A 23,660-nucleotide genomic window follows, 5' to 3' on the forward strand; every position below is an offset into this window, starting at 1 on the left:
GTGAAAGGCTCTGAGCTCATTAGCAAATCCCTGAGCCATTCAATCCTTCCTGATAATGCTGCTTTCTACTCTGATAAGCCCTGTAATATTCAGAGCATCTGTTTTTGCTACTAATAGTTCTTGGGGGCGAGAGTGTGTGTGCTAGCTCTTATCTGAACTTCATTTTTTTTAATTTTTAAAAAAAAGCAAGAAAGAGAAATTAAACAACAATTCCCTTGAATGCTAATGGTTTGAGTAAACATTTCATTTGCAGACCTCCCTAGGAGCGTAAAAATTAAATGCTACTTTCATTCCCTCAATCAGATGCAAAGTGTGGCTTCCACTGCAGTGCATATAAATATGCATGTCATACGGCTTGTGTAGGCTGAACTCGGGCTGTTTCTTAACTGCAATGAAGTTATCGAGGAAGCAGTCCTATGCGCATGAGGCTGGTGTAGAGCGAGCCAGTGTAAAGTTGCACCACATCCAAACCCCATCCTAAGCCTGGCAGAAGGAGTACAAGCCTTTAAAATAAATGTCCTATGCCAGGTTGCCAAGTCACATGACTGAGCTGAATGGGATTATGATCCAGCCTATGTCTCCTCTTTCTGGTCCCACCCCAGAATGCCCCCTTTGGGGGACTTACACTGGCCTCAGCTCAGCAAACTTTGGCTGAGCTGAACAAGTTATGCTGGCTTTGGCTGAGCCGGGGTTGGGGTCTGAACTAGGAATTAGCCAGCTGAGCCAGAAATCCACAGTGGATCTTGCCATAGGATTGGACCACCCCAAGAGTCTGCCAGAGTTGGTTTTAAATGCTGGTTAAATTGGAACCCCAGTAAAATACATCTGGAGATAACTGGAGTAAGGAACGTGCTTATACAGTGGTACCTCGGGTATGCTTCAGGTTACAGACTCCGCTAACCCAGAAATAGTACCTCGGATTAAGAACTTTGCTTCAGGATGAGAACAGAAATTGTGCTCCAGTGGTGCGGCAGCAGCAGGAGGCCCCATTAGCTAAAGTGGTGCTTCAGGTTAAGAACAGTTTCAGGTTAAGAACGGACCTTCCGGAACGAATTAAGTACATAACCAGAGGTACCACTGTATTGAACTCTTGTGTTTCCATGTTAATAAACAATAAAACATAATTGAAAGGAGGATAAGATGGAGATAAATGTGCAGCAGCCGAAAATGTTGAAACAAACATATTTGCATGGTTTTTGTTCTCCTTACTCAGCTCCACGGCCAGGACGGTGATATTGTGCCATGAAATGTCTTCCCGATCCAGAGGTCTTGCAGTCATCAGAGCACCTGTTGCAATGTCAACATAAAAGAAGCGTCCGGGATCACTGCTTCGATCAATGGAATACCTGTAAAAAAGTATACATTTAGAAGGCATTATATGCAAGGCATAAATCATTCCTAATCAAGGTTCCGTTCAGGTTCATTGGTAATTTTTAATTCTCTGGTTTGCTTCTAGTTCAGACACTAAATTTAAAGCATGGCTTGATAATTTGTTTGATTGCTTTTATCCTATAATAGTTTTTTAAAAATAAAAACAACAACAACTAGAATAGCAAGAATAGTTGAAAACAATTATAACTAATTTTGAACATTTTTTTTTGTTTCTCCTGACAGTGAATAATAAATAAAGTGCTCTGTTGTTCTATTATACTACTGTATAATAGTTATTTTCACCTGATCTGAAAATGAATATAAGAACTGAAAAGGCTGCAGAAGTGAAAATGAATAAGGACATGTTGCAACTTCATATGAGAAAAGGCAAGAGAGTATGAGACTTCCTTTCTTCAGTTTAGGAAAATAAATGACAACTAAGATGGACAAGAGTGACTTTTACCAAATTATGACTGGTTGGAGAGCAGATAGGATATTTTTTCCTACCCCAGACCCAAATAAGTCAATTGGCACAGCAGGTTGAGGACAGACAAAAAGAAATACAGTCATGTGGCATCATACGTGAAGATTCAGCTCTAAGGGTCACACATATGCAAAAATTCCATATAACCAAAATTACGGGGGTCTCTTCTGTGTCTGTGCTGTCTCCCCTCCATGTGGAAAGCAAGAAGAGGGAAATGAGCAGAGAGAGACAAAGGCAGAATGGATCATTCAAAAGTATTAAATGAAATGGGGTCCGCTGTACTGGGGTTCATCTATGTTAAAATGTTTATCACAGCTTTATTGACTGATGATTTTTTGCAAATCCATTTGACTGCCTGAGTCAGTCTCCCTAACTAGCAATATGGGAATCATAAAACTGGCCTACCTTCTGGTATTGTTACAAGGATTGACCCACTGTTGCATCTGGTAAGGGGGGGGGGGCAGATGCAAAGTATGTTGACAACATTATATATCTTTAGGTGCCAGGCAAAGTTTCCTCTATAACCAGGCCTTTGGCTCTGAACTATCCGTGGTCTTTTAGCAGTGGGTGGGAAGATTTTCATGCAACCACTACCCCCAGCTCGGTTTCAATGTATCTACATGGGGTGTGTTTGTAAGTTGCTTTGGGTTGCCTTGGTCAAAATAAAGTGACCAACACATTTACCGTATTTTTCGCTCTATAGTACGCACTTTTTGACCTCCAAAAATTAAGGGGAAATGTGTGTGCGTCCTATAGAGCGAATGCAGGCTGCGCGGCTAAGCCCAAAGCCAGAACAGGGAGACAGAGTGCTACGGAGCGCTCCGTCTTGCTGTTCTAGCTTGGGGGTGGCTGCGAGCAAAGCCTCTGCAGGGCAGCGGGGTGCCTTCACCCCACCCCACAGCGGGACCTGCGCTCCAAAGGCTTCAGGGATCTTTGAAGCTGGCGCTTCCCCCCACCGCCAGCCCCAAACAGCAGGTCGAAAGAAACCTGAAGCCTCCAGAGCCCAGTGGGAACTCCCCCCCGCACTTCAGGTTGCCTACACTGAAGCCTGGAGAGCAAGAGGGGTCAGTGCGCACCGACCCCTCTCGCTCTCCGGGCTTCTAAGCTAGCCTTCCAAGGAACTCCCGCTGCACTCTGGAGGCTTTGGGTGAATGCACCTTGAACGCACCTTGTTTTAGAGGGGGAGAACAAGAAAAATTTTTTTCCCCTGTTCTCCCCCTCCTATGGTCTGGTGCTTCCTATGGTCCAGTGCATCCTATAGAGCGAAAAATATGGTAAATAACAACAATAAGTAGAGAGTGCTATACAAACAGTGAGCTGCAATTTGTGACCAGTGCTGCTGCACAAGTGGAGTTCTGCTCACACAAAGGGATTCCTCTTTGCTCCTGTTCCTTGCATGACCCCAAAATCTGCCCCACAGATTCTCCCAACTCTTTGGAGAAGATTTTGAGGGTTTACAGAGAGCTGGGGGAGGGGAGGGTAAAGTCCCATTAAGGAAGCGGAAGTATGTTGTGCAAGCAGAAGAACTGTGTGGGACGCAACCCAACGTGTTCTAATTGTGCAAGGGAAACACGCGGCAAAGGAAACGCAAGGCACACAACGTTGTTGAACTGCTTTGAAAGAAAGAAGCAGCTTTGTTTAGTCGAAGAATAAGAAGAAGGGAGGAAAAATCATCATTGTGAATGCTCTCTCTCACTTTTAAAATAAAGATGTATCCCCCAGTCTGCTAGATTTATTAAGGAAAGCCACACAAAAGCTTTAGATTGTGAAATAATGATCTGTCTTGCAAACGCCCATTGAAAAAAATTCTCCTCTGACAGTTTAGGGCATACTTGTATCTGAAATTGAATATGGCCTTGTGATTAGTGGTGCAACATTAATCACTGGTGTCATGCAGCACAGGTGGAGTTTTTGTACTGCATTCTTTGCACATGTTTGCCTGTTATTAATAATTGGTTCTCAGCACTCGAGTCCATTGAACTGTTTACATAATCTCCCTTAGTCATTCTGAATTAATCAGGCCATGCCTTCAGCAATCAGCATCTCCCAATGTGGGCAATCCAGATGTCAAGAAAGGCAGGGATAAGAGGATTTGAGAGTTTCTGGTGCGTTCGGTGAGCATTCTGGTAATATGGCCCGCCTTTCTGAAATTCCGTTGACAAACATAGCATTGCCCTTATTTATTGAAATAACCACTGGAATCCCCGAACATTTTCCGGTGGAATTGTGCTTATGGGACGCCCACAAAACCAAATTATATCAGTTATAATTCAGCTGTGTACTACTGGCATATCATGGGGTAAGACTAAGATCTGTTCATTAAACCATCTATAATACTAAAATTGTAAGTAGCCACATTGGTCTATGGGGGGGGGGGGGAGAATCTAATAGGGCAGACTGAAATATCAGAAAGTTGTGAGCAAGCTTTCAAGTTCTCCAGAACTCTTGTTCACACTGTCTGTATTTAATAAAACATCCTGTGAAGGCTGTTGGAGGCTTCAAACTTTGAGGATTTTACAGGGTAGAGCACAATATTTAGCATGTAGAAAGCCCCAGGAGAATATGTGGTGGTGGTGGTGGTGGTGAGAGACACAAGAGTTTGTTATTTTGAAGACACAGAAACAGAGACATCAGGGGGTTGCCAGAATGTGAAGTGCTTTGGTGTGCAAAGTCTGTCTGGGCATCTGATGCAGATTTGCTACCTTGTAGGAGTTCTCCTTTTTTCCTCCCTGTGCTATCTGGTTATATATTTATAAATGAAGCAAAAATGTCCTAGGCCCTCACAGTGCTCTGTCACTCAAAGGAAACGAAACCCCTGGAATGTGTCACCCCCCCCGCCCCGGGGCAGCTGGAGAGTGCATAACAATAGATCACTGTGCTCACCAGACTTTCAAGAAAGAGATTCCCTTTACTTCCACATCTATATGAAGACCCACCTATCCCAAATCTTCTTTTCTATCTATAGCCCATGAAGCTTTAAAGAAACTATAGCAAGGGGTGCATATTTGCACACATCCCCTTGGCCAAAGTCTCCTGCTTCGAGAGGAAGACGAGACATTACGGTAAGATTGAGAGACCTGAAGAAAGGAGAGCACGTTTCCCCTCTTTTCACATAATAAATTATCACGCAATCATTACTCAGTTGCTCTGGACAGTTCCAGATGTCTTTCCTCAGGCAAAACTTCCATGACAAGGAGCTTCAGTTTCCTGAAATTTGTGGGAGGCCTAGACTGGGCCACATGTTACGCTGGTCATGTAAATACATACTGATGAACATTTACTGTTCCCAACTCTAATCCTGCGGAAAGCCATCTAATTAGATGTTAATTTGATCCTGACTTGTTTTTAGGAGGTAATTTAATTATTGTTTGATTTTATACCAATGTTATGTATTTGATGTTAGCCGCCCTGAGCCCAGTCTCGGCTGGGGAGGGCGGGATACAAATAAAAGTAGTAGTTATTATTATTATTATTATTATTATTATTATTATTCTCATTATTATTATTCTCAGAGTGTAACAGTGTAGAATGGGATTATTTTGAGCAGGGATGACCTAAACCATCCTTTTGTTGCCTGAATAGTAAGCTGCAACCTCCTCACTGACAGAGACTCAATACCATCTGTCCTAAATTGATAATGGTTAATTAACTCTGGAGGCACTGGAGAGAGCCAGTTCTTAAATCTTGCCTCTGATTCAGAGAGGACAAGTAAATGGTGATTTTGCCTGCACAAAATAATGTATAGCCTTGCTAGCATCTAAGGTTAAGCATTTATTTGAAACTGGCAGATTAATATTCTTCAGCCTTTTATATGTGTCTGTGGGAAGGGGGGTGTTATTGTTTCGTTTTAATTATTTACTTGTTCTAATTCTGTATTTCATTCTGTGAACTTGCCCTGAGATCTTATGACGAAGGGTGGCATATAAATCCTATTAAATAAAGAATAATAAATTTCTGAATCTGCATTACTCGCCTAAAGTAACAAGAACAATCCTAGGAGTTAACATAGTGGATATTTAGGATGATGGGGAAAAAAGAGAAACAAGGAAAGAAAGGAACCTGATGGAGTTGTTGGTCACATCCGGGTCCTTGGCATAAATCATTTGTATGGTGGTCCCAATGTCCACATCTTCAGGGACTTCCACGAAATAAAAGCTAGGCTCAAAGAGTGGGGGTTCTTCCACATCCTCAACGGTGATGTGTACAGTTGCCGTGTCACGGAAGGGGCCCAGGTTCAGGAAGCGCATTTCTAAGTGGGGATTGGCACCCTCCACCTTTAAAGTGTAGCTCTTCTTCCTCTCAAAGTTCAAGGGCTGAAGGCGAAGAAGAAATAAAGCATTAGAAGACCTCCTCTGAGACTGTACAGAACGTCATGAGCCATACCACCCAATTCCTTTAAAAGAAAACACTTCCCGTTTAAACTCGTATCACTTACATTGTATGTAACCGGCTGGATGAACACGACAGCCCCACAACTTTGCTGCTTTCATTTTAACAAAATGCATCCCAGATATTATTGTAATAATCGGGTGAGGGTTGTGCAAGCAGTCACAGAGGATAGCCAGGTCTAGCATGTCATCTTGTGCCCCAGTCCAGTTCCAGCAGTAGCCAGGATTGGGCGCCAGTATGTGTCCACCACACGCACCCCCCAAATCCAAATAGGAACAGCAAGAAGAAGGCTTTGCTCTTTTGAACTCAGGGGTTTGTTTTTTGTTTGTTTTGTTTTTGCAAATTAGGTCCTTCCAAAGATGCAGAGCTGCTACAGAGAAGGCCCATTCACATGCCCCCACTTCTTGAATTCCCTTATGGTGGAATCACCAATAGGGTACCCCCCGTAGAACTTAATTCATGGACAGGTTGATACGGAAGGAGTCAGTCTTTCAGATATTTGGGTCCCAAGCCACTTGTCAGCATAAGCACCATGAACTGGGCTCAGAAATTGACTCGCAACCAGTGCATTTTTTAAAAAACACTGGTGTTGCACAAGTTCAACCAGCTATTCCTATCCGCTCTCTGGACACTGCATTCTGCACTTGCTGCAGCTTCCAGACAGTCTTCAAGAGCAGCCCCATGTAGAGTCTGTTGCAAAAGTCCAGCCTGGAATTTGCCAGAACATGGGCTACAGTGGTCAGGTTTTTTCCTATTCAGGAATGCCCATCGCTGGTGAAGCAGCCATACCTGAGAGGAGATACTCCCTGACACTGGAACCACCTGGGCTTCAGGTGACAAAACCGGATCAAGGAGCACTCACTCCCCCAACCCCCCCCATATACCTGCTCCTTCAAGGGGGTGCAATTCCATCAAGGACAGGCTTTCTGCCCACATCCTGGACATGGGAGCCCACAGTCCACAGCACCTGAGTCTTACCAGGATTCAGTTTAATACCCCACACCTAGCTATGTGTGTTAAGCACTTTGAGCATATAACAAAAATGTTGTACATAATGCATTTAATTATATTTTAATTGCTATAATTCAGCCAGGGTGAAGCACCATTAATTTTATTTATTTCAATGTGGGAGAGTTAAGCACATGGCTTAGCTATTCCACGGAAATTAGCGACGTTCAAATGTATTCTGTTTTGGCTGTTCTTCTAAGTCCTTTATTATTATTGCCTAAACGTTAGAGGGAGGGCTTTATCACAAAGCGAACCTGGTACTGAAAGGCAACCGTACTAACGTCTTCCTTTTGCAGAAGACATTCTTTTTTTTCCATGCTGGTTTTTCATGCCCTTTCTTGATACAGTTTTACATGCGAAGGAAATTGATGCCGATAATTGTACTGCAGTGATACTTAGCGTGCACTTTTTATGTATAACAATAAAATGATAATTGAAAAGAATCTTAGCGGCAAGAGCAAAGCGAAGCCTAGGAATGTCCAAAGAACCTTCATAAAAGTGGATCTAGAAATGGTTGCAAGGGTCTTTTAGAGCATTATGAGGCCTCCTGCTGATAATTTAATTTCCAAGAATACAATGGTTATACGCTCTTTACTTTTACATAATGGGTAGTTTAATGCTGAATATTAGCAAAATGGAATCCTTGTAACTGGCACAGATTTTGATCAAAACAAAATGTGTGCTTCTAAAGCTGTTGTCTTGGTTTTAGAGGCAAGCACTATCTTGGAAGAAGTTCAAATCTGTTCTGTGCACTGGGATTTTTTTTTTTTAAGCACAAATTGATAGTTTATATTTACTTTAATTTTGGGGATTTGTATCTTCTTGAGGAAGGCATATGCTGAATGGAGGAATGCATTAATTAACACAGTCAGCAACAGCAAATCCCAGTTTGCTAGCAAACACTCAGCAGGGAACTATGCCAGTCTAGGAACATCCCTCAAGAACAATACATGAGACATGTGTTTGCAGATAGATAGATGATAGATAGATGTATATGTGTGTGTGTATTACATTTTTGGTATTATTCATCAAATATCTTACATGTCCAAGTGAAAATGTAATGGCCCACTGAAGCCAATGGGACTTTACCTGGAACAGCCCCAATGAGTGAACAAGATTTTTTTTAGAAATAATTGAAATTTTAAATAAGCAGACAAAACTGAGTAATGGCACAACTGAGACAGTCAGAAGGATGGCTCACATGCTAGTTTCTTTGGATGAAAACTGTTTGTTACATTGCAGGCACATGCAATGAAGTCCTGCTGGCACGTTTCACTTGCAACGTATCCTCCGGAAGGGGCCATTTGCATCAGAGTGCTTAACCTTTCCCCCTAAAACTTCCCCCTAAAACCCCCAGCTTCTTTTAACTTGATGTTCTTTTAACTCTGCCTATGCCAGCCTCTCCGAGAATGGAAAAGATGCGAGAATACTTTTAATTTGTACAACTGATTGCTTCCCCCCTTCTTTTAAAAACCCATTTTAAACTGATTTACGTTAGGCTCCTATACTCCCCAAAGTGAAAATCCAGACAAAGTTGTTGAGCTTTGTCTCCCCCCAAAAATCTAAGTTTTTGCCTGTCAGGGCTGCCTCAAGTCTCAGCTCACAAAAGACCAACGCCTTTCTTTTCTTATATACAAAAGTGTTTATTGCAGTTCATTGTTTGCTTCAGATCCGAGGCGCGCAGCCCTACGTCTGCTAGGCTTAGACCGCTGAAGTCCCTTCTGAATCTGTCCCTGCCCTGCACCAGTTTAAGAGGCTTGCGCTGCTCCACCTCTTTCTCTCTTTCCTTTTCCGCAGGGTCTTTCTGCCCGCTGGGGTTTCGCCCCTCCTGGATTCCTCCGACGCGGAATCAGACTGCTCTTGCCCCCTCCTGCGGGCTTTGGGACCTGGCCCCTCCTCCGGGCTCCCTGTACTTCCGCGCGCCTCTACATTTGAACTTGGCGCGCGCCCCCAACCTCTAACTTTCCTTTTGACAGCTACGCTACTCCCTTCACTACTCCCCTCCCCTTCCGGGAGGGTGGCTTGCTCCGACCTCCCTCCTTTCTCTACTGCCGGAGCCGCCTCCCCTGATACACTGGAACCTCCACCCCCTTCGCTGCACTCTGGCGGGGAGGCTGGTCCTGACGCCCAGCTGCCACTTTGGGATCCCCCGCTGGCCCCCTGCTCCTGACAAGTCCCCCCTGGGGCTCCCCTGGCCTTGACCACCGGCGCCCCCTTCTGGGAATCCTCTGATTCGCTGGAAAGACTCATGGAATCTCTAGAGTCATTGTCATCCTCTTCCTCGCTGTCCTGGGATTCATCCCCATCGCTCTCCATCTCCTGCCTACCCTGTGCCTCTGTCCCTGAACCCCTGACATCCATCCCCCCCTCGAAGCCCCCCCTTCCCCCCTCCCGCTGCTCGGGCGCAGGTTCCGGGAGCTCCGTTGTAGCGGGGGTAGATGCTGGATACAGTTCATCGACGTCGATCTCCTCTGCTTCCAGTTCAGTGTATGCGTGCTCGAAACCGGGGTCCTCCCCCAACACATCCAAACCCTTCCCTCCCCCTGTTACTTCAGGCGATGCTGCTTGCCAAGGCCCCCTTCGCCACCCCACTTCTGGTTGATCGTCCCACCAATAAGAGCGGTCCGTGTCCACCCCTGAGCACGATCCCCTTGGAGGGCTCGATTCCGGCGTGGTCTCCTCTGCGGAGGAGAACCCCCGGAAGGTGCTGCCTGAAAGTGTGGGCGTAAAAAGCCAGTCGTCAAAATACTCCTCTGGCATGGGCCTGTGTGGGAAGAGTGCATGGAACTCGTCTTTAAGAAGAGGTTCCTCCAGAGCATAATCTGGCACCCAACTGTTGGCGCTGGCCGGGGTACCTTCCCTGGCGAGGAGGTATTCCACTCCCTCCTCCCCCCATCTCGAGTCCAGAATTTCCGTGACCTCGTTAAGTGTCGGGGTCCTCGGTGACTCCCCCCCCCCGGTGATTCTCTACGTGGGTCTGGTGCCGTCCCTGGCTCCTGAAATCTGTGTGGGGCCTTGTAGGGTGTAAGCACCGACCTATGAAAGACCGGGTGCATTCGGGAACCTTCTGGGAGGGTCAACCGAAAAGCTACGGGATTGATCCTGCCCTCAACTTGGTATGGCCCTAGCTGTTTGTGTCCTAGCTTCTTCTTAGCTAACGACTTGGCCGGCACCGCCTGGGCTGCTAACCATACCCAGTCCCCCACCTGGATGTCTTCTCCTGCCCTCCTGTGCCTGTCTGCCTGCACTTTGTAGGCGTGTTTAGCTAGTTCCAAGTGCCGTCGTAGCTCCTCGTGGACCTCCTGCAATTCTGCTGCTAAATGCTCAGCTCCCTGCGATTCCCCCTGCGTCGTTGTCTCCAACGCCGGGAAGGTTCTGGGATGTCGCCCATTGTTGGCGAAGAACGGTGTCACCCCCGTTGACGCGTGCTTCGTGTTGTTGTAGGCAAACTCGGCCATCGGCAAGTAGTCCACCCAAGTTGCAGGCTTTTGATTGGCGTAACATCGCAGGTACTGCTGCATGATGGCGTTGACCCTCTCCGCTTGGCCGTTGGTTTGTGGGTGTCTCGCCGACGCTAAGTTGATCTTGACATTCAGGATGCCCAGGAGCTTCTGCCAGAAACTGGAAATGAATTGGCGACCCCGGTCGGACAGGATGGACCGCGGTAAGCCGTGCACCCGGAACACGTGGTCTATGAACAGCTTGGCGGTCTGTTCCGCTGTTGCCACCTTCGCGCAAGGAATGAAGTGCGCCATCTTGGTGAACAGGTCTACAACCACAAGCACCGCCGTCTTGCCCCGCGAACTGGGCAGATCAGTAACAAAGTCCAGCGCCACCCGTTCCCACGGCTGTAGTGGCGTCTCCAGCGGTTCCAGCAATCCCGCTGGCTTCTTGTGCACTGGCTTGGACCTCTGACAAATGTCACACCTGGCGACGTAATCCGCGACCTCTCCCTGCATCTGGGGCCACTAAAAGTCTCTGGCTACTAAGTCCGCCGTCTTTTCTTTGCCGAAGTGACCCGCGCTGGGTGCGTCGTGCAACTGCTGTAAAACCTTCGCGCGGAGATCGTCTCCGGGCACGTAGAGAGCACCTTTGCGGGTCAGCAGACCGTCGCGTATCTGGAATTCGCCGTCCTTTGCTGTCCCTCTTCGCACCTCCTCCATCTTGGATTGTGCGAACGGATCCGTCTGTAGCGCGCGTCGTACCGCGTCCAGGTCCACGGCGGCGGAAGCGCACGCCCACGCTTGCGGTGCGAAAATGTGCCTGGCTGCCACTGGTGCCGCTTCCTCGAGATACTGCGGTTTCCTGGAGAGCGCATCCGCTATGACGTTGTTGTCTCCCGGGATATACTCTATCCGGAAATCGAAATCCGCAAAGAACTCCGCCCATCTCATGTGCCTCTGGCTCTGGAGCTTCGCCGTGCGCCAATACTCTAGGTTCTTGTGGTCCGTGCGGACCTGCACGGTGTGCTTGGCTCCGATAAGGAAGTGCCGCCACGCCTTGAAAGCCGCGTGGATGGCCAACAACTCCCTGTCCCAGATGGTGTAGTTCTGTTCCGACTTGCTGAGCTTCTGGGAATAGAAAGCGCAGGGCCTCCAGTTCCCTTGCGGATCTTCCTGCAAGAGGACGGCCCCCACTGCTCTGTCAGATGCGTCAGTCTCAACCCGCATGGGCCTGCCGGGATTCACGTGTAGCAGCTGGTCTTCGGACGCGAAGAGACTCTTAAGTCTCCTGAAGGACTGCTCCGCCTGGTCCGTCCAGGTGAACTTTTTCTTCTTGGAACTGAGGGTGTCCGTGATAGCTGCCGTCTCTTTCGCGAAACCCCTGATGAACTTGCGGTAAAAGTTGGCGAAACCGACGAACCTCTGGACCTCCTTCCGATTGCGCGGACTATTCCAGTCCAACACCGCGCGGACTTTGGCGCTGTCCATGGCTAGTCCCTTGTCGGACAGCCGGTAGCCCAGGAAATCCACCTCCGTCACGTCGAACTGGCACTTCTCCAGTTTGGCGTAGAGCCTGTGCTCCCGTAGCCTCTGCAGGACCTCCTTTACGTCTCTCTCGTGAGTCTCCTGCGATTCTGAGAAGATCAGAATGTCGTCGAGGAAGCATACGCACTTCTTGTAGAGGAGTCCTGCTAGCACGTGGTGCATGAATGCTTGGAAACAGTGGGAGCCATTTTGGAGACCAAACGGCATAACTCTGTATTCATAGGTGCCCAGCGGCGTGAACATGGCCGTCTTCCACTCGTCACCTTCCCTCATGCGTATTAGATTGTATGCTCCGCGTAGATCCAACTTGGTGAAGATCCTCCCCTTCCTCACCGTCGCGAGCAGGTCGTCAATCTTGGGCATGGGGAAGGCCTTGGGCTTTGTCATCGAGTTGATGGCCCTATAGTCCACAATGAGCCTTTTTTGGGGCGTGTCCTTCTTCTTCACGAAAAACACAGGACTGCCCCCCACGGCCTTGGATTCTCGGATGAATCCCCGCTTCAAATTGTGATCTATGAACTCCCGGAGTTCCTGCATTTCATCTTCAGACATGGAATACAGCTTCGCAGTCGGCAGCGTCGCCCCTGGTAAGAGGTCAATTGCACAGTCGTAGGGCCGGTGGGGTGGTAATTGGTCAGCTTCCTTTTCACAGAAGACCTCCAAAAACCCCTTGTACTTGTGGGGCACTGCCTGCACCATGCCTAGATGCAACTGCTGCCCTTCCTCCTGGCCCTCCTCCTCCTGGCCTGTCTGGATGCAATGTTGTGCGCAGTAGGACGAGCCAAAGGTGAGCTGCCGCTGGTACCACGCTAATGATGGGCTGTGTCTATCCAGCCAACTCATGCCTAACACTATAGGCGTGTCTGACAGTTGGGTGACATTGAAACTGATGACCTCGCGATGATTCCCAATTTTCAGCAGCATGGGTGGCGTGTGTTGTACCACTTGCCCACCCAGCAACTTTCTGCCATCTACCGTGACGACGTTCAGAGGCAGCGTGGCTGGTAGTAGCGCTATGCGATGCTGCTTGATGAACTGCATCCCCACGAAGTCTGCGTTGCTCCCTGAGTCAATCGTAATGGGGACTTCCAGGGTGAGTCCATTAGGTAGCTGGAGAGTAGCAGAGAGCTGCACCACTGGCTTGGGTGGTAAGGGGTCTGTAGGCTGCAAAAGCGCTGGGGACTGCTTCACTGACTTGCCTGGTGGAGCCCCAGCATCTCTGCTTCCATCCAGGCATTCTCGTTTCCCTGAAACTGTTCTCCTTGGAACTCTTCCCCTGTTACTGTTGCTAAGGCTGCAGTGTGCTTCTGGAGCCTCTGGGGACACTCTTTAGCCATGTGCTGTGGGCTGTCACAGATGTAACACTTCCTGGTCCCTCTAGGAGGCTTCGCTTTGACTGCTCCGGACACTGAGGCTCCGGCAGCTGACTGAGCCTTTGCACGACCCAGCTCCATTGGCTCCTCCCCTCCCTTCAGCATAGGCGAGGGATTTGTACGTCCCAGGTCCCTGGGAAGAAGAAAAGGAGGCGCTCTAGCTGGTGGGCGGACGTGACGCCCCTCCTCACTGTGCCAAGGGCGTTCTTCGTGGCGCACCCCTATCGTGAGTGCCCTCTGGACGACGTCTGCTAGGGTTTGAGGTCTGTCTCCCCTAGCCAGCTCATCTTTTACTGAGCCATGAAGCCCCTCCCAAAACAAGTCTCTCACTGCCAGGGAGTCTTTTTCCCAGCCCAGCACATTCAGCAATGCAAAAAAGCGAGAATGGTACTGACGCACTGTAGCCTTGCCCTGCCGCAATCCATGCATCTCCTGGCGCGCCACATCAACGTCAACGGTAGATTGGAAGCAAGCGTCCATGGCTTTGATAAATTCGTCAGAGTCCCTGCGGGCAAGACCATCTTCGCGCCACAAATTGCGTAACCAGGTTCTAGCGTCCCCATGCAAATGGGACACAATAAAGCCTACTTTCTCCTCCTCATCTTTGAAGTCTTTTCGAAGCAAATGCAGCGCGTATAGGACGTCTGCTCTGAAATTGGGATAATGCTTCAGGTTCCCATCGAAGTGGGCTACTAAATTGCCCCCCTTCCGTCCGAGAGCGATTCCCTCTGATCTGGACCCCGGGAACCCCTGTTTGCACGCCTGATCCCACCTGGCTTGCAGATCCTGGCATCGCGCTTCTGCTTCGGCAACTGTCTTCTGAGAGACCCGTACTGCAACGGAGAGTTCAGCGACTGCGTTTTGCAGGGTCGTTATCTGCTCCTCAGTAGTCATGTCTGCCAAACTTCGTGAGCTTTGCAAAAAATTTTTTTTTGCAGTTTTTTTTGCGAGAAGGGACTTACTGTCAGGGCTGCCTCAAGTCTCAGCTCACAAAAGACCAACGCCTTTCTTTTCTTATATACAAAAGTGTTTATTGCAGTTCATTGTTTGCTTCAGATCCGAGGCGCGCAGCCCTACGTCTGCTAGGCTTAGACCGCTGAAGTCCCTTCTGAATCTGTCCCTGCCCTGCACCAGTTTAAGAGGCTTGCGCTGCTCCACCTCTTTCTCTCTTTCCTTTTCCGCAGGGTCTTTCTGCCCGCTGGGGTTTCGCCCCTCCTGGATTCCTCCGACGCGGAATCAGACTGCTCTTGCCCCCTCCTGCGGGCTTTGGGACCTGGCCCCTCCTCCGGGCTCCCTGTACTTCCGCGCGCCTCTACATTTGAACTTGGCGCGCGCCCCCAACCTCTAACTTTCCTTTTGACAGCTACGCTACTCCCTTCACTACTCCCCTCCCCTTCCGGGAGGGTGGCTTGCTCCGACCTCCCTCCTTTCTCTACTGCCGGAGCCGCCTCCCCTGATACACTGGAACCTCCACCCCCTTCGCTGCACTCTGGCGGGGAGGCTGGTCCTGACGCCCAGCTGCCACTTTGGGATCCCCCGCTGGCCCCCTGCTCCTGACAAGTCCCCCCTGGGGCTCCCCTGGCCTTGACCACCGGCGCCCCCTTCTGGGAATCCTCTGATTCGCTGGAAAGACTCATGGAATCTCTAGAGTCATTGTCATCCTCTTCCTCGCTGTCCTGGGATTCATCCCCATCGCTCTCCATCTCCTGCCTACCCTGTGCCTCTGTCCCTGAACCCCTGACATTGCCTTTATTTGAATTTTATAAATTTTCCCCAGACATTTTGCCAATTTCCTGCCCAATTCCCAGATGTATGGCAGCCCTATCCTAAACTCAACAGTAAGTCCCATTGAACTCAAGAGAGGTTACTTTTGAGTAGACATGAATAGGATTGCACTATCAATGGACGTAGTTGTATTAGTTGTAGAAGTTGTAGAATGCAAAGTAGTAATAAAAATAATTACTATAACAATATTTTATCGCAGTGGAAATTGCATTTGCAGTAATGGTTGCACTTTGCTGAGGAATGAACGTGTTACCTTTCTCACTGTGATGACACCAACTTGGCGATTAGGTTCGGTGGCAATATCAAAGACATCCAGTCCATCCCCATCCACAAAGCTGTATTTCATTTCAGCATTAATGCCTTCATCCAAATCTTTAGCAAGGACACGGCCCACAGTAGAGCTAACTGGAGCAGACTCCAGAACGCTCATCTGATAATGCTCTGGGGGAAAAAAAAGTTAATTGTGAAATAAAATAAATAAGTTCAATAATATTTAAAAAGAGAACAATGCCGTCAAAATTAAGCCTTTGCAAGCTCCATGCTGATTTCAGTGGAAATCAAATCATATCAAATCATTTAAAATCAAAAGGCCTGAAAATGCCTAACTGGCTGAATTCTTTATGCCCTAAATACATTACAAGACTTACAGAAATGAAATGAAGTAGCCACTGTGAGTAAGTCTATGACAGCACCATCCTAACTATTTCTATTCAGTAGTGAATCCTATTTAATTCAATGGGGCTTACTTCCAGGTAAGCAGAGTTAGGATTGCAACCTTAAACTCTGAAGTTCCTTATGCTGGGCTGTGGAAGCACATGGTCAACTCCAGGGTAGAAAAATCCAAACAAATTTAAATCCCCCTTGCTGAGTTTCAATAGCTCTCTTGACATATCGGGGGCATATTTAAATTGTTCGTATCAAACCATCCGTTCTTCCTGTGGCAAAGCTGATCTGAGAGCAAAACTTATGCATAACCAACAAATCTACAGAGTAAAAGGTTCCCCTTTGCTCCTTTGAATACACAGTAGCTTCGATTAATTCCTTCCTCTTGCAGCAGTATTTATTAACTCAAGAGTTGCACTTCAGACTAGCGCAGCAGGAGGAAATGGCAGTGTGTAATTCTTTGACTGAAAAGTAAAATTGGTAGGGACATGAACAATGGAAGGCAACACCCACCCCCCTCAAATGCAAGTGCTTAATTAACTGATGAGCAGTGTGGTATTTTAAATTTTAAAATGCGAGGGAATTTAGAAAGTAGGCATTGATCTGATTCCCATTGGAAATCACAGAGCTTTCTAGGGTATCACAAGAGTGTTCATTTTGTTCACCAGCACCAGCAAAACACGTCAAACATTTCACAAGATAAAAGACGGAAGCAGACTCCAGTCCTCAAGAGCTGATGACACAGTAAAAGCACAAACCTATAGACAGCAAGTAAGGCCCATGGAGTTCAGTGAGATTTACTCCCAGCTTTTAAGATGAAACATGATTCTTTGCTGTTGCTACAAAGACTATCATAGGTACCAACCAGTCCGAAAGTTATCAATCCTGCCGAGTAGGGATGGGGAACTCACAGCACTGCAGGTGCTGTTGGACTACAACTTCCATCTTCTCTGACCACTGGTCATATTAGTTGGGGATGAAAGGAGTTGGGAGTCGAACAACAGCGCCACAAGTTCCCAACTCTGATACGGAGGGAAGTTTAGGTAGGAAGTGAAAGTCATTCTGTTGACTCGTACAAGACTCGTTCTAAGATCACCTTCATGAGAAACTGCTGGAACAGAATCTGAGAGTCCAAATCTGTTGTTGTTGTTTATTAATTATAGAAATATACTTGCAGGTTGAAAGGTTTTATGAGAATCAGTGAATCTTCATAGGAATGTAGCCAGTATCTAGGGACACAGTGAAATCTACCCAGTATTTAGGCTGTTGACTATTTCTTAAACCTCTGAACTGAAGTTGAGCCTCTGTAGCAGCTGTGAAAATTTGATGCTTCCTGAAATGGTTTGCAGCTGCATAAGAAACTTAGGGTTATATTCTAATAACAGGTTTGCATCTTTTGGGCCACATTTTGTGCTGCTATGGTTTTCCCAGTAGTGATGTATGGAAGTGAGAGCTGGACCACAAAGAAGGCTGATCGCCGAAGAATTGATGCTTTTGAATTATGGTGCTGGAGGAGACTCTTGAGAGTCCCATGGACTGCAAGAAGATCAAACCTCTCCATTTCTGAAGGAAATCAGCCCTGAGTGCTCACTGGAAGGACAGATCCTGAAGCTGAGGCTCCAATACTTTGGCCACCTCATGAGAAGAGAAGACTCCCTGGAAAAGACCCTGATGTTGGGAAAGATGGAGGGCACAAGGAGAAGGGGACGACAGAGGACGAGATGGTTGGATAGTGTTCTCAAAGCTACCAGCATGAGTTTGACCAAACTGCGGGAGGCAGTGGAAGACAGGAGTGCCTGGCGTGTTCTGTTCCATGGGGTCACGAAGAGTCGGACATGACTAAACGACTAAACAACAACAACAACAAAGCTAAAGAGCACAAAAACTATTTTATGTTATCAGAAATGAATTTAGTTTGATAGCCTTCATTTAAACATGCAAAGAAATACACCCAAGTAAAGAGACAAAAAAAGAAGAGGAAAGACCATTTTTTTAAAAAAGTTCAACACTTTTTAAGGAATCCTCAGCATCCCTTCTTTGCCTTTGAAGTCTTACTAAGGCTGGCAGCCACTAACGCTTCCTGGTATCCACTTAAAGCTTCATTCAGTACTAATACTGGAACTATCCATTCCTGATTTCTTCCCCACCGTTCGTCTTCCATTCTGCTCTCTTATACCTCCACCAACCCTTTCCTTCCCCTTCCCCTTGTCACACATGGGAAGCTGCCTACCCCTTTGCCTACATGCCAATATTTCTCTTTGTTCCTCCTCCTGTTGTTCCATCATGGTCCCCTCAACTCCATCCAGGACTCTGTTGCCAAAACCATTCAACTCTCTGATCGCTCTGAAAAGCTCCAGATGTTTATCCTTAATCTCCAATACCCATCGCAGCATTCTCACTCCCTTATGGCCCTGGTGTAGTAGCCCTATATTCCTCTGCCTGTATATATGCGTGCTCCTCTACCCCCACAAACACCACCATCCTCTGCTGGTGGTGAAGATCTCCTGCTCCCTCAAATGACTGACCTGTCTCCCTTGCTGTTTCCTTTGCCCAGAACTGCCTCTCCAGATCTGTACTGTTTCCAAAGCCTTCCTCAGAACCCACCTTTTCTGTGAGGTCTATGTGAGCTCTTTAGTTCTTATCCCCTACGGCAACTAATCCTAAGTACTGATAAGTGCAGAATCTTGCCCTGTTTGCCCCTGCCTCCATTTTCTTCATGTCTCTCTTCCACTTCACGTCAGATGTTAGACTGCAAGCTTCTTGGGGTGGCAATCTGTCTTCTTGATTCTTCAAACCATCATTGTTGTTGTTGTTGTTGTTGATAACTAGTAAAGCACATATTTACTGTGCAAATATTTTGTCACATCTTTTTATTTGGGCAACGTGCCAGAGATCTGCATATTGTGATGGACACTTATTGTGTGGAAATCTGGGTAGGGACAAAACAGTGCACCAGGAGAAGAATAACCTGGAATTAAGAAATGCCCATTGAGAAGCTCCGCCCGCCACCCCCAAATGCTGAGACATCGTGGCTGAGACTTACTCTGTGGAAATCTGGGTGGGTTGTCATTGACATCAGACAGGGAGATATTGACTGTGGTCGTCCCAGCTAATCCTCCCAGCTGTCCGCCCATATCTTTGGCCTGGATAATCACTTCATAATATTCTTTTGCTTCTCTATCCATGTTCATTAGCGCTGTCCTAATTAAGCCTATGAAAACAGCAGGGGAAAATAAAGACACACACAAAAAGGCATTTAATTGAATAATGCACACAAAGTAACAAATTTACTAACCCGAGTATTGATTGGGAAATGCTTCCTTTTCAAGACGAAAAACAAAGTTTATAGGGAACCACCCAGAAAGGCATGCCTCTTTGCAGAATCAGAATGGACTATACTCTCAAGATACCAGGAACCAGATGCAACGCTGGTCCGCAGCCATGTCGGTGGAGTAATTTGTCATTCACGGAAGGAATTGCCATGAACAGATCACTCAGGAGTTAGTGAAAGAAGGGCTAGAGCCTAGTTCTTCCTTTTGCTTCATACAGAGATTACAGTAAGAAACAAGTACATCTTGCCTTCTTATATATTCTAAATTTGAGTAATTTGAATAAGTGAAAAGACACATTTTAGGTTGAGAGATAAGGGAATGCCTGTTTATTTTTTCAGGGCTATTTTAATTCTACAACAGAGAATACAAAAGAAAATGTTAAAAACAACCTTTCCTCCTAACATTGACTGCTAGCTGCTACTTCTGCCTTTCTTTCTTTTCTTAGTTATTTCAAATTTCCTTCAGTATTTATTTTTTTAAAGGCACCCTGTTGGTAATGAAAATTAATCAGTTATTCATTTGAAAGGCAATTGATTAATAAGTTAGAATCCTTTGAATGGTGTGAAGTTCAAATAATTACTCTTCTGTGGTCATGCTATCATTAGGCACATATCTGATCTTGTGCTCTTGGTATCAGAGTGCATATTTGCTGTTGCAAACAGGTTATAGCGGTGACTGAAGCTCTAATGTAATTAAACCAATTGTGCATGGCATGCAAAACAATGGTTCAGAACTTCATTATACTTCTTCAAGAGATGCCTGTGCTTTTGAATGTGGAACATGATGTGTAATTAAGCTAATTGCAATTAGGGAAATGCATGCAATGCACAACAGTGAATCGGAGCTACACTGCAAAGGTTGCACATGGAAAAAGAGGCAGGATTCACTACCCCATAGTTAACATCCAGGGTTGTTGCAGTTAGTTTCCCTTCCTGAGAGTTTTACTGAAATAGAACATGAGGTGGCAGCAAGGTTTCTCTGATAAACCCTGCCAAAAACGTCCAAGTTCAGTTGCTACCTTTGCTGAATACTATTGCTCATGGTTGTAGAAGAATGGACCCCTAGGGCTAAACCTCTCTGGACTTTTAGGGTAATATTTTATTATCTTGCTTTTTGTCTTTTCCTCAAAGGACCCCGGTGGAATAGTCGATCTCTTTATTTTTATTCTCAACTTAGCATCTGACTTCTCTCTCTCTCTGGATTTCAGTTTCCCTTCTTTAAGAAACAAAGACTATAACAACAAAACAAAAGCACAGTGTTTGGCTTTCAGTGGACACAACACTTGTGGTAGTGACAAAACAACTATTATCATACAAGGCACTGTAATCTTACATGCTGCTAAATTTTTATAAACATATAATGCAATTCATCTTGTCTACAGTAACTATCATATCTACAGTCTTTATAATTCCAGTCCTTTGATGCTTCAGCTTAACTTAACCTGTGCACTTCACTGAGTCAAAGCAGATGCATGTACAGTGGTACCTCGGGTTAAGAACTTAATTCATTCTGGAGGTCCGTTCTTAACCTGAAACTGTTCTTAACCTGAGGTACCTCTTTAGCTAATGGGGCCTCCTGCTGCTGCTGCGCCACCAGAGCACGATATCTGTTCTTATCCTGAAGCAAAGTTCTTAACTCGAGGTACTATTTCTGGGTTAGTGGAGTCTGTAACCTGAAGCATCTGTAACCTGAGGTACAACTGTATTGGATTTCCATGCCCAGCCACAGTCCCCCATTCTGGCACGCCTAAGTGCTGAGTGATAAAATGAATGGACTCTGCTTAGTGGTCTGGCCAGGCTAAGTAGATGGCCATGCCCCTCCCCCCTCCCAGGCCACTGCGGATTGGCTCATTTGAAGGATGGGTTTGGCGGGAACCCGTGAGCCTCCATGGCGGACGGAGGGGATGGGGAAACATTCTAAAATGGCGCTGTGGATCTGGGCGAGAGAGGTGATGCCGTGTCGGGCCGCAACCGCCGCTCACTGGCAAGACGGAAAGCGGCCACCACTTGCTGTTTGATTGTTAACACTTATTAAGTCTGTGAACAATCATTCATCCAAGGAATTTACAGGGTTTTGTTTATTAAGCTTCACATCAACACACAAGGTGGCTTAGCCTAAAAGACAGTGAATAATCACAGATCACCCTGGCAGCTGACCTGGATTTGAATCTGGCTTCTCCCTCCCAATACTCGGAATTGTGGCTATATGGGGCATCCTCACACCGTCATAAGAGTGAAAAGTTGCTATGCAGCTTCATTCGCATCTGGCTGGCATCAGGTTCACATTAAGTTTTCTAGGCCCTGTTCTCAGTTTAACCCACAGTATGGTGCTGAAACTGTAGGTTTTGGTTTGGCTGGGGATCTTCACCTAGAGATTGATGGGGTCAGTTTTTTATCCTGTTGTTTCTATTTTACTTTTCTACAGACTTTGATAACATTGACCCTGAGGGACCGCTAATACAGGTCACAAGATTGTTCTCTGAAGCCCATATGCAACTGTTAACTTTGCTGATTTCCCCAACGTTCATCCAATCTTATCTATTTTGCGTATTTCTTTTAACCTTCATTTTATTTATGTCATTTCCCACACTTAGGATCCGATGCAATGTCCACTGAAGTTAATAGTTCTTTTCCTTTCCATTGCACCATCCTACAATTGCTGCTGGACTCGACACATCATTTCTCATTCATGTTTTTAACACTTCTTGGTGCTTTATTGAGAAACAATGGGTTGCATAGTCTTTGATGACTTGCATTTTGAAGATGAAGCCTAAGGTGAATACTGAATGAAAGTTAATGGAAAATGTCACATTCTTGGCTGATTTTTCTCTTGAATGAAATTACCTGTTCTGGAGTCCACAGAGAAATATGGCTGTCCTTGGAGAATGCTGTAGACTACCCTGGCACTGTTCCCATAGGTAGGATCATCAGCATCTGTTGCTGTCACTTGGATAACGGAGGTGCCTGACAAAAACAGTGTAGAACCTTGTTAGATTTGTAGCTGTGGAGAGAGGACACAGATCTAACTATGTTCAGTGAATTATAAATGTCCTGCTCTACAGAGTATTTATTTAGGAGCCTGTTCCCTTTCTAATGCTTGAGGAATTTACACACATAGCTCTTAGCACTAATGGGGGTTACAAGCACAAATCCCACCAGACATCATTGGATCAGTAAATAATCTGTAGGATAACAGCACTTGTTGGTGAACTGTTAAGACCCACAGGGTGCTAAACATGTCACCTTCTTTCTATTCTATAAGTCCTTCAGCTTTAAAATAAAACTTTAAATCATACTTGGTACTCTGCTACTGAAAAAAAAGGATTATATGATGCAGAAGAGAAGAACAATATCATAGGAAAAATGAGAACAACAAACTGCATTTAACAAACTGCATTCCAGAAACATCAGTGAAATCTGAAATCTGAATGAAGAATCACGACTATTGTAGCAACCAAATTATATCTGGGCAATTAAATTGCATTTATCTAAGTAATGTCATTCCCAAAAGGTGAAAACGGATTGTATTTGCCAAAAAGCTTAATATTTGGGTGCAGAATTCTGAGAGTTGAAAAACTTAATTGGAGGTGCAGTTCTTTGTCTCATTGTTCTTGAAACCTGATAGCCCTAGTACAGGCTTCCTCAAACTCGGCCCTCCAGATGTTTTTGGCCTACAACTCCCACAATCTCTAGCTAGCAGGACCAGTGGTCAGGGATGATGGGAACTGTAGTCTCAAAACATCTGGTGGGCTGAGGTTGATGAAGCCTGCCCTGGTAGTTTTTATGCATGAATACTAATATAACATCCATGCAATGCTACAAATGGCATAAAGCATGATCTGGCCAATATTAAGCAGTTTTGAGTCTCACTAGTTAATGCCAGGGTTGGGCATGTTTTAATATGTTTCTCTTGAATTCAACAGGCCTTAAAAATACTTAGCTGTGGCTGTGTGAAGTAGGAGTGTGTATCACTAGTGTATTTCTTAGCATACTTCCCCCCACATTTATCTTTGCAGTCCTGGGGATTAGATTGTTTAAAAAGATATTGTTATATATACAAAACAAGAAACATGTCTGGTGTATAATAGAGCTATCACACATTCACCATTCCAAAGAACTTGTAGGTTTATGTGGAGGGAAAAAAGCAAATGAAAAGATGGAAAAGAGAAATGACACATTGTAATAGAATTCAAGAGCAAATGCATATATGCTTGGACAATGTTATTGGGAACAGAAGGATGGTGAGAAAAGTAAGAACCGTTAATGAG

The 23,660-nt window shown here is 46.1% G+C and overlaps 1 protein-coding gene and 1 long non-coding RNA gene across 3 annotated transcripts in view; one reads left to right on the forward strand and one right to left on the reverse strand.

Moving 5' to 3' along the window:
• Nucleotides 1–1,314, forward strand: part of LOC308482123 — a 72,301-nt gene extending 70,987 nt beyond the window's left edge. Inside the window, exon 4 of the long non-coding RNA XR_013989058.1 lies at nt 1,214–1,314. This is a non-coding gene — a long non-coding RNA (uncharacterized lncRNA). The remainder of the gene's footprint in view (nt 1–1,213) is intronic.
• CDH20 (cadherin 20) overlaps nt 1–23,660 on the reverse strand; it is a 162,873-nt gene that overhangs the window by 12,440 nt on the left and 126,773 nt on the right. For both annotated transcript variants that reach the window (XM_081014751.1, XM_081014752.1), the window contains exons 4-8: nt 22,237–22,356; nt 19,105–19,272; nt 15,652–15,839; nt 5,915–6,168; nt 1,210–1,346 (exon numbers count right to left, since the gene is read on the reverse strand). In XM_081014751.1, the coding sequence (XP_080870877.1) occupies nt 1,210–1,346; nt 5,915–6,168; nt 15,652–15,839; nt 19,105–19,272; nt 22,237–22,356 (867 nt within the window). The remainder of the gene's footprint in view (nt 1–1,209; nt 1,347–5,914; nt 6,169–15,651; nt 15,840–19,104; nt 19,273–22,236; nt 22,357–23,660) is intronic.

The sequence above is a fragment of the Podarcis pityusensis genome (genome assembly GCF_964106645.2).
Source record: "Podarcis pityusensis genome assembly, chromosome: 7".
In the NCBI taxonomy this organism is placed as follows: Eukaryota; Metazoa; Chordata; class Lepidosauria; order Squamata; family Lacertidae; genus Podarcis; species Podarcis pityusensis.